Here is a 19,556-nt window from a genome sequence, read left to right as displayed (position 1 = left end):
TTAATGCTCTTCCTTAGCTTCCTTTTCTCTTTGCAATGACATTTTCAGACCAACACTGGGCTACAAGCGCCCACCTCTTGTACTTTTTTATGGTTTGGTGCCCAAGTGGGGCCCAGAGACATTTTGGGATATAAAGATGATGTTTCGAGTTATTGTTGCTCTACGTAATGTAACCTGTCTTTAGCAACACCTTGCTGACCTGGGATGACCCCCCTCAAAAAAAGGGTTAAACAGGGCCAGAGCTGGTTAGTGGTTAGAGAGGAGGTGACTAGGCAATCCTAACCAGGTTTGGAATCAGCCAATCGGAGAAGGAGACAGAGGCAAACCACTTTTCTCAGGTTGCCAAGCAAACTGCAAGGGTGTGTCCATGTAGGAGTGGAGCTTAACTTGAGTGCATTTACTTGATTTATTTCTTTTAATAAAAGAACCAAGGAACATGGCTAATGTAGCCGCTTGCATCGTATTCCTTGTCCCTGAATTATGGCAAGAGGACCCATACCCACATAAAGTATTTCTGGGAAGGCATCACGCTGGTGGAAGAGCTGGCCTTAGATGGAAGTTGTCCAAAGGAGTGACAGTGGCTTAGCTAAGGCTTCTCTTGGGGATCCCTCACTGGGAACCTGTGGCACCAGTTGTGGCTTAACTGCACTGGCTCTCTGTTGCTTTCTGAGCCAAATTCAAGCTGCTTGTTTTAATATATAAATCGGTTTACATCGCAGAGCCAGCCTGCCTAAAGGAATACAGGTAGTCCTTGCTTAACAACCATACGTTTAGTGATGGTTCGGACTTATGATGGTGCTGGAAAAACTGACGACCGGTCCTCACACTTACAACTATCACAGTGTCCCCGCAGTCACAGGATCACGATTTGGCACTTGGCAACCGGTTTGCGTTTATGACAGTTGCAGCGTCCTATGATCACGTGATCGCCATTTTCAACCTTTCTGGCAAGCAAAATCAATGGGGAACTGCTTGATTCACTTAACAACCATGTGGTTCACTTAATGCCCATGGTGATTCACTTAACAACAGCTGCAAAAAAGTTCATAAAATCGTGTCAGATTCGCTGAAGTTCTGGTCCCAGTTGTGGTTGTTAAGCGAGGACTACCTGGAGTTCCCTATTGTATTACTAACCAAGAGCTCCACTCATCAATCAAGAGTCATTGGAGGGTATCACCAACTGGAATTAGTGGGAGTCGGGGCCTTCTCCATGGTGGCAGCAAATTCCCTACCCATTGATGTACGGTCTTTACCCTCTTTTTTTAATGTAATCTGAAAACCTGTTTTTGTAACTTGCCATTTCCTTCCTGAAGGTTTTTTTCCCCCCAGGTTTTCATAGGTTTTCTTGTTATTTATTGCCAGGTGTATTTGTTTTAACTAAAGGTTTTACTGTTATTTAGCACTGTAAACAGCTGCAGGCCAGCTTTATGTATTTATTAAATTTGTGTGGCTGCCCATCTCAGATGCATGACTCTGGGCAGCTAACAATTAAAAACAAAATAAGCCAAAACTATAAATAACATTGGTGTTGGAGGAAAATTCTGAGAGTGCCTTGGACTGCAAGAAGATCAAACCAGTCCATCCTCCAGGAAATAAAGCCAGACTGCTCACTTGAGGGAATGATATTAAAGGCAAAACTGAAGTACTTTGGCCACATAATGAGAAGACAGGACACCCTGGAGAAGATGCTGATGCTAGGGAGAGTGGAGGGCAAAAGGAAGAGGGGCCGACCAAGGGCAAGGTGGATGGATGATATTCTAGAGGTGACGGACTCGTCCCTGGGGGAGCTGGGGGTGTTGACCGACAGGAAGCTCTGGCGTGGGCTGGTCCATGAAGTCACGAAGAGTCGGAAGCGGCTGAACGAATAAACAACAACAAAACATAAATAACATAAAATAGCCGAGCAGCAATACATAAGAAACATTCACTGTCAATGCAGCCAAGAAAGCTTTGTTGGGGGTGTGTGGGCTTTAATTTGAAAAATAAATAAGAGCTTTATGTAGTTCCATTTCGATCTGCAGATGAGACAGCTTGACTCCCCCGCAAATGTGTTCCTTTATTTAATATTATTTTTCCCTTTTTTCTTTCCCTATAGCATTTAGTAGGGCGGCTGATAGGCAAGCAAGGGAGATACGTGAGCTTCCTGAAGCAAGTCTCTGGTGCCAAAATCTACATTTCCACGCTACCTTACACCCAGGACTTCCAGATCTGCCATATAGAAGGTGAGTGGAACCTGTTGGAAGACTTCTTTAAATGAATATTCCATCAAAAAGCTTTAAACTTGGGTCATTTGACTTTGATTTACTGACTGAATCACATGTCACTCTGTGACTTGTGACAGAAACGATGCTTTACAGACCACAATCAGCTGGGACTCCTCTATGCCTTCCTTCTTTTGCCTTGACTGGATAAGGAGTGGCACTCACCATTAAGACTTCATGGAAGACTGGTCCAGATCATTGTTTCTCAACCTCAGCAACCTTAAGATGTGTGGACTTCAACTCCCAGAATTCCCCAGCTAGCATGCTGGCTGGAGAGTTCTGGGAGTTGAAGTCCGCACATCTTAAAGTTGCTGAGGTTGAGAAACAGTGGTCTAGATGGGAAACCATTGGGTTTGGTGCGATTGACTTGGTGACAACAATGGATTGAATTCTTCCTTTCACATTTGATTTATTGATGATGGCTTGGCTGGTCTGGGATGCAGGATGTGAAGCAAGAACATTCCTCTCTTGCTTGAATGAGCAGATCTCACCTATCTTTGTGAGATAGGCTATCTTGATTCTTCCTTTGTGCCTAAACATTTTCTAATCATCTGCATTTTCTTCCCCCCTTCTCTTCCCTCCAGGCTCTCAGCAAAATGTTGACAAAGCACTATCCCTGATTGGAAAGAAGTTCAAGGATCTGAGCCTCACCAACATCTATGCCCCACCACCACCACCACTGCCATTGCATTCCCTCCCCATGACCTCCTGGGTAAGCACTAACTCAGGAATCAGTGACCCATCTTAGTAAAGCTGGAGAAGATGCTGGCTTTAGAAGGACTTTTTTTGATCGATTGTTGGGCTGCACTAGGATATGGTCTCTTTTTTCTTGCCACAAAGCATCTGAGATTCTCTTGAGCATATACAGGTTGTCCTCGACTTATGACCACTATTGGGACCAGAATTTCCATCGTAAGTCATTGCGGTCATAAGTCGAGTCACCACGTGACCAGACCTGATTTTATGACCATTTTTATGGTGATTGTTGAGCAAATCACTGTAATTGTTAAGTGAATTCAGCTTCCCCAATGGGTGTTTTTTGCAGGAAAACAAAAAATGTCACAAAACATGGTCATGTGACTGCAGGACGCTGCAACTGGTTGTAAATGCGAGCCGGTTGCCAAGCACCTGAAATGCGATCATGTGACCATGGGGTTGCAACGTTTTGCAATGCTCAAAAGTGCTTTATCGGCCGTAAAGCACCCATTCTGAAGCTGTCGTAACTTTGGAGCATCGTCGTAAGTCAAGGACTACCTGTACCTGATGTCTTCTTGATGGTACTTTTTTCCCAGAGGTAGAAGCATCTGCAGAATCCGGGGCTTTTGTCAAAATGTTGAAAGCTCCATGACAGCAAACACTACCCTGTTTGTACATGCATGTAATGTTAGGACGCATATACTAAAGGAGTTTTAGGTGTCCCTGAATGTCTCTGGTCTTAAGATTCTAATGCATTTGTGCAGATTTGGGAAGTTGTATGTGCAGAGCAGAGGTTGGGAATTCGTAGTTCTAGGGCCACCCACAGCCCTTGGTCTATTTTTGAAAACACTGCCAGGGTTTAGACCAGCAGCATGCTCTGTTGAAGTGGAAAAGAAGAGAGAAAAAAAAGTATCATCAAGAAAACAAGAGGGCTGTCAAGAAGAGAGAAAAAGCCCCCCCCCCCAACTTTTGGCTCTGTCCCTGGTAGCTTGCTTGGGTCTACCCACCCCAGTCCCATCCACCAGGGTGTTTCTTGAAAGGTGTTTCTTGGATAAACAAAGGCTTCTCACCTCGATCAACTATTGTAATTTGCACAGTTGTGAAATTATCTTGTTTTCAGGTCTGATATTTGTGGTTTGATGTCCTGAGAGCTGGGACTGAAAAATACAGAGGCAGAAAATGAAAGATCAGACTGTTGGATGGCATAAAGGATCTTTCTTGTAACAGCCTTCAGCTTCCTTCCAGGGCTGGAATAACAAGCATATCTTTAGGGTTTCCTTAGAAGAGACTTTAAACTGATGCAAAGATTAAAAAAGGGAGAGCAAAGTATTCCCACTAGGATCTTTCTAACTGAGGCTTATCAAAGTGGTCAACATAGGTAGGCCAACATAAAGAGAAATCTTGAGTTTTCCAAAGGGGTCTGCTTACCTTCATAACAGCCCTGGGAAATAGTCTATTATTGCCCCATGGTCTTCTAAATCAATGTTTCCCAACCTGGGCAACTTTGAAATGTGTGGACTTCAACTCCCAGAATTCTTAGCAATGCCATGTTGGCAGGGGAATTGTGGGCATTGAAGTCCACTGCACTACATCAATGAATTGATGTGGGGGTAAGCAACTTTGTCTCCTCCAAGTGACTTGGACCATGTTCAGTATCTGTTGCCTTGAGCCATGTTGGCTGGGGCTTTTGGATGTTGTAGTCTATGCAGCACGGAGGGTACCAAGTTGCTTAACTCTGCTCACATTTCTATATGGGGTTACAATCTGTAGCTTGGAAATGTCCATTACTTGTGCATGGAAATACATCTCCATTCATCCTTCTGTGGCAGCTCATGCTTCCAGATGGAGTTACGGTAGAAGTGATCGTGGTTAATCAAGTCAATGCTGGGCACCTATTCGTACAACAGCACACGCATCCCACGTTCCACGTCCTGCGTAGCCTAGATCAGCAGATGTATCTCTGCTATTCCCAACCCGGGATTCCTACGATGCCAACCCCAGTAGAGGGTAAGTCTTCTCTGATTTGGTTTCCATGCACCTTTGCACCTTTGTTGGTTTTATCACCAGGATGGAATCGTTCTTTAGCCTTCTCCTAGCATTTTGCAGACAGAACTATAGGAAACTGGGAGACGTTGACCTGGATAGCAGGGTTCATACAGATGATTGATTTATTTTTGGATGTGTGATGTTTATGTTCATGTAAAGGTAGCCAGTGGCTGCTGTATCATGGTTAGTTCAACAAGCAATAGAAGCTTGTTCACAGCAGGCTAAGTCAGCCTTCCCTACATGTTATCCCCTGGATGTCAGCATCCACAGTTTTCAACAACAGACATCCTGTTTAGTAAATCCCAAGAAATGAAGTCCAGACACCTGACCAATACCTAGATTGGACAAGGCTTGGGTAAACTATGCATCCTGGCTTACAGATCACAATGTGTGGATTCACATATAACCCAAGTCCAAATAAAGCACCTTCTTGCTTAGGTTGGGATAGGAATCCAGCCTTAATATCTGGATTTTCATGGGCGAGCAAGATCAGCCCCAGCACGGTGCCTTTTTTACGGTTTTAGGGAAAATCACATAAAGCCATCAATCCCTTCTCAGTTTTTGTTCTGAGAAATATGCAGAACGTGGCTGCTTACTCTTCAGCGTGTCAAATCTTGCTATTCCCTGTCTGACCTCGGTGCCATTGGCTGAGCTGGTCTGATGTCAGAGAGGCAGAGCAATCTAGAACCAGGTTTAGGGTGCAGTGGAGGTGAGTGGAAGTGAGTAGAACCTTTTGTGTAGAAATAAAATGAAGCGTTCTTTATACCAAGTCACGTTAGCTGACTTAGCTCATTTATTTATTTATTTTTTCTGTACTGACTGGGTGTAAGTTAAGATGTTAGGACAGTGTTTCTCAACCTTGGCAGCTTGAAGATGTGTGGACGTCAACTCCCAGAATTCCCCAGCCAGCCTTGCTGGCTGGGGAATTCTGGGAGTTGACGTCCACACATCTTCAAGTTGCCAAGGTTGAGAAACACTGTGTTAGGGATTGGACTTTCAGGATATTGGCATTTGAACTCAGCTATGCCCCCAGCATGATCCCTTAATGGAGTATTTTATTTTATTTATTTATTTATTTATCAAATCTGTCACCGCCCATCTCCTCTGAATGGAGGGACTCTGGGCGGTTTACAGCATAAAGCAATAACTATACAATAAAATTCCAATATAAAATATAGACTAAAACAATTTTAAAAACTACCAAATATAATAAAATCCCCATGGCTACGGTCTCATTCAATCCTTGAGTCGGAGGAGCACTTCAAGTCACTAGCCAACCCCCCCTGATTTGTTTTAATAAATCAGTCAAGGTGAGTCTTTGCAATGCAGTCATTGGCCACCCGAAACTGAGCAGCTTTCTTCCAGTGTTGGTGAGGGAAGAAAATGTGAGAAGCTATACAGTGGTGTGAACACTGTTGAAAAAGATATTCACTGTTTCTGCAGTTAAGCAATTTTAGAACCACAGTGAAATCTTGTGAAATGGACTAACAGGGAGGTGTTCGTTATTAATGAATGTCTGCTAAATTGGAGAGTACTGTACTCACCTGTGGTGGTTTTTATTTTTTAAAACATTTATTTATTTATTAAATTTATACAGCCCCCCACTTCACTGCTGCGACTCTGGGCTGCTTACAGAGTCAAAAACCAAAACAAGTAATGCAGAGGCAATCACAAAAAAAAAAAAAAAGAGAAAAATCATTAAAAATCATTAGAAACAATAAAACTATCAAACCATAAGAAACACGTCCTTGGAGTAATGGCATCATTATACAAATGACATAAATAATGTTTTTTATTCATTTCTTGATAGGGTTTATATGCCACTTGAGTCCCAATCAACTTAAGAGGCTTTTTTTTTTTAATCTGTTCAGTTGTGTCTGATTCTCAGAGACTGCCTGGACAAGTCCCTGCAGTTTTCTTGGCAAGGTTTTTCAGAAGTGCTTTGCCATTGCTCCCTTCCTAGGGCTGAGAGAAAGGGACTGGCCCAAGGTCTCCCAGCTGGGTTTGTGCCTAAGGTGGGACTAGAACTCCCGGTTTCCCAGTTTCTTGTCTGGTGCCTTAACCACTACACCCAACTGGCTCTCCATAAGAGGCTTACCTACCCTATTTATGTAAATAAGGTTGTAAAGTTCAGAGCCAAGAACATCAGTAACAGTATCATATGGAGCACATTGTTTTATCTCCCGATTACTGAGGGAGCAGCTACAACTTTCCCACCTGCAAGGCCTGTTGCAAAAGCAGGTTTGAATGGCCTTTCTTGGTGACCTTCAGGATACTTATGATTGGGGTAACGATATCAGCTACTTGCATAATGACATCATTGCACAAATGATGTTAATTGGCATGGCGTCCATTGCATTGAGGTCCGTTAAATCAAATGATGACCGCATCTTTTCATCCTTGAATTCTGGTTCTGTTTTGGGCAGAGACTGTCTTGCCACCTGCAAGTCAGTCTTTTAGGGTGGATTATTTCTGAAACAGAAGGAATGCTCTCATGGGGTGGTTACCTTGAAAGACTGTCAGTAAAGAAAGGGCTTACGGCGGGTCCCATTGTTCTACAGGGAAACCCCATTATTGTTTTCATTTGCCAAAAAGCTGTGGCATTGCATGTTGAATCATTCCCAATTTTTCTGCTCCACAGTAGGTGTTGTCTGTGCCGCACCAGGTGTGGAAGGTGCGTGGTGGCGGGCACAAGTAGTCGGCTACTTCAAAGATACCAGTGAAGTGGAAATCAGATACGTGGACTATGGTGGATATGAACGAGTCAAGATTGATACACTTAGACAGATCAGGTGAGGTGGCCCAGAATTCCTCCCCGAGAGGGTGGAATCCTGAATTCTATGTCTGTCTTTCTATCTATCAGTCAAATTTATATGGCCGCCCATCTCACAGAAGTGACTCTGCGCAGTGTACAGTAAAAAAATATAAAACAATAAACACGTCAAAAACAGTCATATTAGAAAGTTGAAAAAGCATAAAACACACAAGAGATTAGATCAGCAAGGGAGCCACCTCAAGATCTCACAGGTCCCCTGAGACTCCCAGGCCTGATGACATAGGCCAGGTCTTGAGGGACTTCTGGAAAATAAGGAGGGATGGAGATGATCTCCCTTCATGGGGGAGAAAGTTCCATAATGCGGGCGCCACAGCAGAGAAGGCCCGCCTCCTCGGGCCCGCCAAGTGTAGTTCCCTGAGAGACGGGACCCGCAGATTACAGATGTAATCAGGGAGAGGCGGTCACTCAAATAACCCAGCCCCATGCCATGGAGGGCTTTAAAGGTCAAAACCAGCACTTTGAATTGTACCTGGAAGCAGACTGGCAACCAGTGCAGCTCACGGAGCCGAGGTATAACCTGAGCTGTTCTAGAACATAACTGCCCAAGCTGCTTCACTTTGCACCGGCTGAAGCTTCCGGATACTCTTCAAGAGTATGTTACAGTAATCCAACCGAGAGGTGACTGGGGTGTGAGTGACCGTGAGCAGAGCCCCCTGATCCAGGAACAGGCGCAACTGGTGCACAACATGAAGCCGGGCGGAGGCCCTCCTAGCCACAACTGTCACCTGCTCTTCGAGCAGGAGTCATGAATCCAGGAGGATCCCCAGATTGTGCGCCGGATCTATCTGGGCAGTGCCACCCCATCCAGCACCAAAGATGGCATAGTCCTAGAACCAGCGGGCCCCAAAACCCACAGCGCTTGGTCTTGCCAGGGTTCAGCTGAAGCCTGTTGTTCCCCCTCCAGACGCTCACAACCTCCAGGCACCAGGAGAAGACGTCCACAGCATCAATGTTGAAATGTTGGCGTGAATGTGTAGGGTCGGGGTGGGCAGCCAGAGCCACAGGGAGAGCCCTTCCAGCTTTTCCAGCTGGTCAGTAACAGAACAACTGCCTGGGCCTTGTCAGATCAATCATCTTGTTGGCTGGGACAGGCAAAATTGCTAGCTATCTTAGCAACAGCAAAGCCTCCGTCCTCTAGGACAGGGTTCCTCAACCTTGGCACCTCTAAGCTGTGCGGACTTCAACTCCCAGAATTCTTGGGGTTGAAGTCCGCACAGCTTGGAGTTGCTAAGGTTGAGGAACCCTGCTTTAGGAGATCCCAACGATCTTGTTTTTGCCTCCCTCTCAGCCACCAGGTTTGAGCAGGATCATTGGGAGTCAGATGGACTCGGTTGGTCAACCCCTTCCAGATCCTCTGGGGCTTCCTGCAGATGAACCCCAGTAGTCTGGAAGAAGCGGCTGGAAAAGGGGATTCCAACACAGTGAAGCAGTTAAAGTGCTGGCTTTGCTTGGTTGGGTGGATAGTTACGCGATTGAGACTTGGGTGCTTCACAACCGGCAGGTGTTTACGACTGTCACAGCGCCCTGCGGTCACGTGATCGCCATTTGCGCTTCACAGCTGGCTCCCGACAAGCAGAGCGAATGGAGAAGCCGGCAGTAAAATCGCAAATCGCGATTGTGTGATGTCTTGCTTAATTACTGCAGCGGAAGTGAGGTTGTAAGCCCGTGGCATTCACGTGATGTCTCACTTAACAACCACATCGGTAGCAGCGGAGTTTCCGGTCCAAATTGTGGTTGTTAAGTGAGGACACAGGTATACCTTGTCAGGAGTCTGGACAGCCAGGTGGCCCTTGGGGGGATCCTGTCTCCCTCCCCCGTCTAAGCCAGGGGTCCCCAAATTCTTCAGCTCATTGACCCCTTTGTGAAGTTTCAGATTGTTCATTGACCCCTAAACATTTATTATATGAAAATTATTTAATAAATATTACTTAACTAATAGTACTATGAAAAATAGCAACAACAACATTGACCCCTCAATATTGACACTGTCCTAACAGCCAGGAACCACGCTGAGACGAGGAATAGGTCTCTAGTGTTTATTACTGCTACATTAGACAGAAATCCTAACAAACTGAGGAAGTGTGGGAAAAACCCAGACAGATAAACCCCAAAGGTTAAGGCGAGTCTGATCTGTGTGTCTTTGAATGGCTGCTCAAATCCTCAGTACTACGCATGTGTTTTCCCCCCTGGATAGAGGCCCCCTCCTGCTCACCATCAGTACTCATGACATCCACTTTGGGGAATCCTGGTCTGAGCCTGCTGAGTTGCTGCCACAGATTTTCTCATTTTCTGTCCAAGGGAGCCAGAGAGAAGGAAGGTTCAGGTCTCTGATTGTAAACCTGCAAATTTCTAAGCTGTCTGTCTGTTCTTCTAATCAGTCTCCTGATTTTTCTGTTTTTAAAGATCTGACTTCGTAACACTGCCGTTCCAAGGAGCCGAGGTCCTTTTGGACAACGTGGTGCCGCTTCCGGGTAAATGGAAACTTATCAGAGATGTGTATATCGTTGTGGTTTTGGATTTTATTATTGTGATGTGTTCCCTTGTTGAGAGAAGCAAGATGAACGTGGAAGTGTGGCAGAGGCTTTCAGACTGACCATCTTTCAGTAAGATCTCTGAACAGAAGAACGTTGCTGGGGTGGTATATCTATATAACGCCGTCACACCGGATTTGTTTCCCCCGTGTGAAAGAGGGTTTTCCAAAGCATCTCTACTTCTTTCTGCATGCAAGGTGAACTTGGGTGTTGGGCAGAACAGCATTCAGACAGGCAGGTAGAAGAGGAAGTCACAGGGGAAGAGGTGGCTGTCCATCTGCTCCCCATTTGTTTATTTATTAACTAGTTTTATAAGGCTGCCCAACTCAAACAATGTGACTCTGGGCAGCGTACAACAATAAAAAGCAAACAATAGGCCTCAAAACCCACATAACATTAAAACACATATAATATATAAATACAGGATACAAAATTTAAAATGGTGACCAAGCGCCATAACCCAGCAGCTGAAAGGCAGCTCTACTCATGTAGCCAATCAATAAATGGCATTGGAGGAAAATGATGGGAAGGGGTTGAGTTCAGATTCTGCTCAGGATTAACCTCTAACTCAGGAACGAACTTACCATATATACTTGCGAATAAGCTGAGAATTTTAGGTGCTAAAATACATCCCCCAAATTGGGTTTGGCTTATCCGTGGATAAGGTAAAGCCAGATTGGGTTTGGCTTATCTGATGGGTACAGGTAGTCCTCGCTTAATTACCATCCGTTTGATGGTTCAGACTTACAATGGTGTTGAAAAAATGACTTGCAACTGGTCCTCATGCTTACGACTGTCGCTGCATCCCCACAGTCACGTGATCATGATTTGGGCACTTAGCATCTGGTTCACGTTTATGACCGTTGCAGCATCACGTGGTCACATGATTACCATTTTCGACCATCCCAGCTGGCTTCTAGCAAGCAAAATTAATGGGAAACGGTTCTCTTGGTCATAAAATTGGGTCAGATTTGCTTAGCAACCGAAATTCCAGTCCCAATTGTGGTTGTCAAGCGAGGACTACCTGTAATACTTTTTTAAAGTACCCGCATATACATGTGGATAAGCCCATCCATATATAAGTCAACCCTCAAATTTTTAACCAAAATACCATGAAAATCAGATTACCCGCCGATAAGCCAATTGTGAAAATTAAATCATACTGTGTGAAAATATTGAGGGTTGGCTTATTCACAGGTGGGCTTACACATGAGTATGTTTATAGTGCTGTGTTCTCAGTGCAACACCTTTTCTGCAGAGAAAATGCACCCTTGCTGCTTTCTTTGGAGATTTTCACACTCAGTTATAATTTGGGCAATTTTTAAAAGCCGATTCTTTTTCCTGCCATTCAGGAAAAGGCAGGAATAACCCAGTGGAAAGATTCAGGAAAGCTTCTGTGGTGCTTAATTTTGTTCTGGATTCAGGGACCACTTTGAATAATTATTCTTTCTCTCCCCTCATTTCTATTAAAGATGATGATCACTTTTCATCTGAAGCCGACACGGCTGTTAGTGAAATGACCAGGGGCACACCCTTACTTGCACAGGTATGTGTAACAGCTGCAGATGGGTTGCTTAGAGCTGCTTTGTTTTGATTAAACCTGGGAAAAAGCTGGCATTTGTAGTCAGAAATTCTGTTTCCTCCCATTAAAGAGCGGGCTATTGAGTGTCAAAGAGGTTGGAAATGATAATTCTGTAGACTCCAAATTTCCTGATTTCTCAATGATCAGGGCTGATGTTCAGCAACATTTAGCAGGTCACAAATTCACCATCAAGCCTGCCCTTGGCGTGTTCAAACTCGGTTTATAAGCTGTCCTTCACAAACTAGGACATGTGTTTATGGGGGGGAACCACCAGTCTCACCTTGCTTTGGCTACTGGAAATGGCCCCTGGGCAAGAAAATGGGGTTTGGCCTTTTTCGCAATTGCATTATCATGGTAAAAAATTGTGTGGAAAATCAGCCATTCTCCTGCCTATCTATAAGCATATCCAGGGTTCTGGATAAGATGGTACATATGGCTGTCAGACAAGAATTGCATTTCTTAGTTTGTGGGGTGGAAACAAGTCAGGCCAGGCCATCTGTGAGAATAAGGAATAGAGGTATCCAAAACACTTCAGATTCAGAAAGTTTTGACTACGAAAGAGGATTTCAGATTCAAAACAGATTGTTCCAGCTGCTCCAGAAATCTTCCAGCACTGCTTCAGCCATCTCAAGTGTTCTGACCTGAAATGGCCCTATATTGAATTTGTCACAAGACAGGAGGAGCGTTTCAACCTGGAAACACTTCTGGGATGAACAGGATATTATTGGAACACTTCAGATTCAAAACTGAGTATTTCAGGTTCAAAACAGACCATTCCTAATTTAGGGCATTTTCAGCACTGCTAGTCAGGAGTTAACATGAAATAACATAACTTATATGCACTCCTAAAATGTAGCTGGTGGTGATTACCTCTTTTGCTGGATGCTGGAGTATATGCTCAGAATATCACGTTTAATTTTAAACTTTTCAGGGCAACACTGAACTCCTAATACTTCTGGATATTATGAGCTAGGCAAATTCCTGTCCAGAGCTCGGTGAAAAGAAATTTTAGTGACCTCATTAGTGACAGTCTAGCAAGATTTTAGATCCATTGCAAGCTATCTAACGTGGCTCAAGGGGACAACCATGCCTTCCTTGTTGGTAGGTATTAATAGACTTCTCAATTTGCAGGTTACAAGTTATGACAGTGCAACAGGATTGCCACTAATACAGCTGTGGAGCATGATAGGAGATGAGGTATGTGGACTATCAGATCGATTTTCAGAGAACGGGTCCTTAATGTGTCACAGTGATCCCAGAATTGAATCATCAGTGCATCACGATAACTTGGGTGATTGGAACAGAAAGCAGGACAGACGCTTCATAAAATACATCTATTAGTAAATTTCTTAGTAGGCTGCTGTTCTTTGGGGGTTTTGTGTAATATAGAAAGAGCAACAGCTAGACTTTGCACTTCAGAGAGATGTTGGATCTTGGTTGAATGTCCTGACTGCTCTTAGTTAGCCTTCTTCCAAACATCCGTGATGCAGGTGGACAGCACCAGCCTGCCTCTGCAATCTGTAATCCAGCTTGTCTGGAGGACAGATGGGCTCATTTTCAGTTGCATCTCTTTTGGTGTACAGCAGAGTTTCTCAACCTTGGCAACTTTAAGATGGGTGGACTCCAACTCCCAGAATTCCCCAACCAGTCCAGCTGGCTGGGGAATTCTGGGAGTTGAAGTCCACTCATCTTTAAAGTTACCAAGGTTGAGAAACTCTGCTGTACAGCCACAGAGTCTGTAAGCCCGTTCACAGGACATGCCAAGCCATGCCTGGTTCTTACCTGGGCAAGGTTCTTATCCATGCAAACGGCACCAAGCAATATGGGAAAACCAGGCCAGCGTTGTTCACTCTTCAGGGGCCCAGCTGCTTTGGTTGAGCTTTGCTGATACTTCCTTGGATTTCTTTCCAATTAGATTTCTGAAAAACATTAAAGAAAACAACTGGGGCAGCCCAACTGGAAGAAAAACTTGTTTGTGTCCCCAGTTCGTGCACACCCATACAAATACCCACCTGCTCTGTGCACCAGGAACGGTAGAAACTCGGCAGCTAGAACAACACATTTTGGGTTTCTTCAAATTCCTCTCTGTCCAAAAGCTTAAAAAGAGAAAAACCATAAATTAATTCTTCATCAGGATGTACAAAGATAAGCCTTTCTGTTCTTCCTCCAAATGGAGCATGTTTGGCAGGAATTGAGGGGCAATATCCAGATTTTAAATCTCTCACGAAGGAGATTAGCTTCCCAAGTGAGGTTTTGTCTAGGCCTAACTTGATGGGCTTTCATCAAGAGGCAAAATCTTTATTTACACTGAGATTATTTATTGAGCTGATGCTTATTCTTGAGTGAATCCAGCTGCTACATGTGCCAACTGGATTTTTGGACGGTTTGGTAGCATGTTAATGTTGCATGCCTTGGGAATTTTTTATTCCAACAGATAAATGTAGTAATATATTTTTAAAATGACCAATATTCCTTAGTGGAAGAACTTGTCAATTAAGCGTTGGAAAAAGGAAGGTAAAATTTTTATTTGAATTAAAAATGCTTTATTTAAAATACAAACTTCACATTTTATGCACTGAGTTTATATACCGGTGATCGTCACTTAACATCCACAATTGGGACAGGAAACTCCATCGCTAAACGATGTGGTCGTTAAACAAGACTTCACATGTCTACACTGGACTTACATCACTTTTCCCTGCAGTTGTTAAATGAATCACTGTGGTTGTTAAGTGAGTCATCCCATGGCTGCAACTTGCTACCTGCTGCTGGCTTCCACATTGACTTTGCTTGTAAGAAGCCATCTGTGAAGCACATAAATGGCAATCATGTGATCGTGGGATGCTGTCACTCGTAAAAGCGTGCTAGTTGCAAAGTGCTCAAATAAGGGGCGCTGCAACAGCCACAAGTTTGAGATTGGTCATAAACCTACTTTTTCAGTGCCGTCGTAACTTCGAACGGTCACTGAATGAGTGGTCAGTAAGTGAGGACTACCTGCACTTAAGACAGCTAATACACAGACCCAAACACACACACACACACAATTGAAATCCTAGCCCAATTAGGCAGTACAAACAAAATAGAATATCTCAAAAACAGTTTGAAAACATCTTCTATAATTATAATCAGAAATCACCCTGGGATCCAAAGATCTATTAAAAATAAGATGGTTTTAAGGGTTTTCCTGAATGAGAGGCATGAAGATGCCAGTCATATCACTGGGCAGTGTGTTCCATAGTGTGAGGGCTACAGCTGACATGGCCATGGTCCACTGATTCACGTGGGGGTGGCACCTTCAGCGTGCCTTCCCTGGATGTTGGGACCAGATGGGCAGAATCACTTTTGACAAGGTGATTGAAACAATTATTCAATTATAACAAAAAAGATCAAACTGAATAGCTGAACCCACTGGAAGAGGAAATTGTACATAATTAAAACCAGCCCCCTACTAGCTTCAGAGTGAATTCTGCAGCAGCTCAGCTTAAATGCAGAAAGCCAGCCAGAATTTTTTTAAAATGTTGCCTACCGCCAGAAGGGCAGTCAGAATGGAAACTGGCAGAGAGCTTCAGAACATGGCATTAGAGGAGGAGAGCTGTGCTAGTCTACGGCAGCAAAAAATCAGAATATTTTCCAGCTAACAAATTTTACTGAAAAGTAGAATCATGCAGTGATTGTGATCTGCGGATTTGGATTCCAATTACTGGCCACTTTTAAGCTGGCTGGAAGGTTTTTTAAATGCTTTAATTAAGGGTCGCAATCTTAATGTAACCTGTGACTTCTAGTAACCTTGCAAATACATACCTGTTTTTTTTTCCCTTAATGCTAATATAGAGAGGAAAAAAAGATGCAAAGGAGAAGAAGAAAAGGACTATATAAATAAATAAGTAAATAAACAAATATCTCACTTTTTAAACCAAGCCTTTAACCTTGAGCACAGGCAATAATATTGATCAGTTTTTTTCATTCTGCTGATAAAGAACAAATTCATAAGCATAAAGCAAACACACATAATCAGTTCAAGATGTTCAGAGTGATATTGTTTTAATGTTGTAAAGTGTTGTTTTTTTGTGCTGTTCCCCATGCTTGATAGAACTGTAGTTCTTTATTGTTAAAGTCTCAATTTTTGATTTGAAATCAGATTTGCATCTTCAAACACAGCCCGCTTCCCAAAAACAAGACCCTTAGCTGTTGATTTGCTAATACAGGATATTCCAGCCCTTTTTTCCACAATTCTCGGATATGCACCTGAAAAATATTCCTTAATTATATAAAAACACACTGTAGAGTTAGAATAAACCAAACCAACTGTCATTTTGGTAGTAATTTAGGAATTTTCGATGGATAATGACCAAAATCTGAAATTAAAAGATCTTTCAATTGGATATATTACCCTTCTACTGTTTTAAATAATCCAAAGACCTCAAATGTTTTAAACACTTCATAAGCAATAAGATGATCCAAAGTATTAATATCCCTCTAAGCAGGTGGGTGGATGGATGGATGGATGGATAAATATATCTGCTGTTTTCAAACTAGGATTATCCCAAAATGAATAAAGATCAAAATTTTTCTTGAGTCCCAACATCTTCCAAGTTTAATGCTGGAAATTAAAGGCTCTAGTATGATTTGGGGGCTTAATCACTTGAGTTCCATTAAGGAAAAAAAATGTAGGCCTAAGAATGAGAAAGCTGAAAGTCAGGTAAGTTAAAATGCCCATCATCACACGATGGCTGTAATTTAGATAAAACAAACTTTAGGAGTTTGTTCTGCCCATAAAAACAGTCTTAATAATGTATCCATCTGTTTGAAATGCCTTTATGTACCATTATTCTGTCTTTTGGGAATCTAAAAAGACCTTTCCGAAGGACCACCCTTCCATAGGAGATGGGAGGACGGTGGCTCACTGCCACCATCATCCCCAGCTCTGTGGCAGGGAATGATAGGAGATGTAGTCAGGATGGGTCTGAGTGTGCAAGACTACTTCATTTGCTCTGCTGTTGCTGGGATCACTCATCATGTTTCTGTTTGTCTTCTCTTCCAGTTGGTGTCTATAAACCGAACGTTGGTGGAAAGAGGGTTTGCGCAGTGGGTCGATAACTACTAGCAAAGCCCTTAACCCATCTTCTGGACTGCTCTTTCCTCTGTTTCCCCTGTCCCCCTGACTTTCTTTCCTGTTTTTGGCACTGTTTCAAAATTAGGATTGTGCAGTCCTTCCTCCCACCCCTTCCCCCCATGCACAAATCAGCCATTATTTCCAACAGTGATTTGTGAGGAATTCATCTGACAGACCACAGTTAGTATTGCATACCTCATTTTGTTGAAAGGCAGGGAGTTGTACCATAAGCCATTAAACAAAAACAAACTGCAGCTTTAAAACTTGGCTCTTCCCCTTTGGTCAAATGTCAAGTTATTAAAAAAAAAAGAGGGTTGCACCCATTTGGCTGTGTGTGGTTTAAATAATTGTTTCTCAACCTTGGCAACTTTAAGATGTCTGGTCTTCAACTCCCAGAATCCCCAGCCAGCATGGCTGGCTGGGGAATTCTGGGAATTGAAGTCCAGACATCTTAAAGTTGCCAAGGTTGAGAAACACTGCTTTAAAGTGTGTGTTGAATGTATCTCAATTTCCTAAAGTGACTGCTGCCTAGACATTAAACTGACTTGAAGTTTAAGAGATAAAATTGATTCAGGCCACCAGAAACCTCCCCCTCCCCATTGATAAAATATTTGAAGCTTGGGAGCACATCTGAGATGTTGGCATTTCCATGTTTCTAACAGCAAAGGCTAAGCTGCCTTCCCTTTGGTTCTAGGTAAGGCCACAGGCTCCTTGTGAGATTGTGACTTCATTTTTAATTAAGGCTTGGTTTGTGCGCAAAACAAGGAAACACCCGTTTTGCAGACCACCTTAAACAGCAAGCTTATCTTCAACCGCTATAGCTGCTGCGTTTTTTAATTCCCAGTCATGTTGAACACACAGAGAAAAGAAAAATTGATTGTCAAGCCTGATTGTGAGACATAACTGTTTTCTAGCTGTTTGAAAAACCTATGTAAATATATATAAAAATCATTGTAATATTTTGTACAAGAGAAAAAAAATACTGGAGATTAAAAAGGGAACTTCAAACAAAAAAAAAAATTTTTTTTTTCCCATACCAAAATGTCCTCTGTAGGGAGAAATAGTTTGGGGTGTGTCATTACACAGCTAAACACTAGAAAGTGTGAAAGTTTTTCTGACCTTTGTATAGCATGGTTCTTTCCCCCTGCTTGCTGTATGGTAGGAAGAGTAATTAGCAAATTCTTGTTGCTTTTTTGCTGTACAGATCTGACGGAAAGGGGAAGAACAAGTAACATTTGGAATTAATATTGCAGTGGCGTCTTTTTTTTTTTTTTGCTCCTTTTTAGATTGGTTTCAAATGTGGAATTAAAAAAAATCAAGTAATTTAAGCTAATTTAATACTATTAAAATATAAAGGAATTTAAAACATGGTTGTCGAGTTGGGAGTTATTACCGAAGGGAGAGAACGTAAAATTGTGTTGTATGTATGTCAACTCTTATTACAGATTTTTCAAAGTTCTGGTCTTATACAAAACATGGAGTGTATGGCAAAATCTTCCTCAAAAGCTGTAGAAAAAAAAAAGTATTGTGTGAACCAGTCAACCTTTAAGATTTTCAGCAATTAAATGCCTCTAAATGTGAGGGACTAGTGTCATGGATTTCTTTTGTATTATTAAGGTGCTTGGTTAGAAGACTTGGCCAGCTTTTAACCAGGGTGTGCCCAGTGCATTTCAGAGATGTGCTTGCTTTTTCAGGGAATTAATTTTTCACTGTTTTGTAAATAAAATTCTAAATAATTAAACATGATAGAAATTGAAAAGTAGGCGGGGTAGAATCCAACCTGACATTTGCAGAGTTCGGCTACTTCCTCTAACTTGCCGTCTGCACTATACTTTCAAAATCTTTTTTGGCTCCTCTATTTGAGGAATCTCCTTGAATTGATCTCAGCATGTAATTGTGTTCAGAACATGATTTACACAAGAGTTGATAAACCTTTTTAGATCCATGATGATGATGATTCCTATCCAGAGTCACCTTTCTGGGCCACCCAGAGATGGGCAGCCATACAAGTCTTTAAATAAATAAAAATAAATATCTAGCTTTTCCTACTGGCACTCAAGGCAGCTTCCATGGGAATCTAGAGATTTCCCTTCTATTTCTGCTACAACAATCCTGTGAGATCAGTTGGGCTGAGAGAGGGCAATTAATCCAGTGTCACCCAATGTTTTTCCAGGCCCAAGGTTCAGCTTGAGCTGGGGTCTCCTGCTCCTAGTCCAGTACATTACCCAACGCTGCCTCTGCAGCCTTCAGAAGACACGAGTGGGGGCTACTCCATCACCAAGTCCCTCCCTCCTTCCTACCTCGATTTTTCTGCTTATTTTTTTCATTTTGCTGTTGGGGAGGTTTAGTGGAGGTTTGGCTTGTCTCTTTCCTGCACAAAGCCATCCTGCTGACTTTCTTCAAAGTTTGGGGGGGATTTCCTACAGTCCTGGGTTTTTCTAGTGGCCTCGTATCCAAGCCCTAACCAGATCTTCAGCTTGGTGCTTCCACC

The 19,556-nt window shown here is 42.9% G+C and overlaps 1 protein-coding gene across 3 annotated transcripts in view; it reads left to right on the top strand.

Annotated features, from left to right (window-relative positions):
- The window catches only part of AKAP1 (A-kinase anchoring protein 1), a 53,024-nt gene extending 34,378 nt beyond the window's left edge, over window positions 1–18,646 (top strand). For 2 of the 3 annotated variants that reach the window (XM_063297045.1, XM_063297055.1), the window contains exons 4-11: window positions 2,096–2,222; window positions 2,846–2,973; window positions 4,787–4,964; window positions 7,645–7,795; window positions 10,243–10,310; window positions 11,843–11,916; window positions 13,084–13,149; window positions 16,994–18,646. In XM_063297045.1, coding sequence (XP_063153115.1) covers window positions 2,096–2,222; window positions 2,846–2,973; window positions 4,787–4,964; window positions 7,645–7,795; window positions 10,243–10,310; window positions 11,843–11,916; window positions 13,084–13,149; window positions 16,994–17,056 — 855 coding nt within the window. In that variant the 3' untranslated portion in view covers window positions 17,057–18,646. The remainder of the gene's footprint in view (window positions 1–2,095; window positions 2,223–2,845; window positions 2,974–4,786; window positions 4,965–7,644; window positions 7,796–10,242; window positions 10,311–11,842; window positions 11,917–13,083; window positions 13,150–16,993) is intronic. The other variant, XM_063297063.1, reaches the window with a different exon arrangement.
- Window positions 18,647–19,556: the final 910 nt, after the last annotated feature.

This window comes from Candoia aspera, chromosome 1, assembly GCF_035149785.1.
Source record: "Candoia aspera isolate rCanAsp1 chromosome 1, rCanAsp1.hap2, whole genome shotgun sequence".
In the NCBI taxonomy this organism is placed as follows: Eukaryota; Metazoa; Chordata; class Lepidosauria; order Squamata; family Boidae; genus Candoia; species Candoia aspera.
This window is presented reverse-complemented; position numbering and strand designations above follow the sequence as displayed.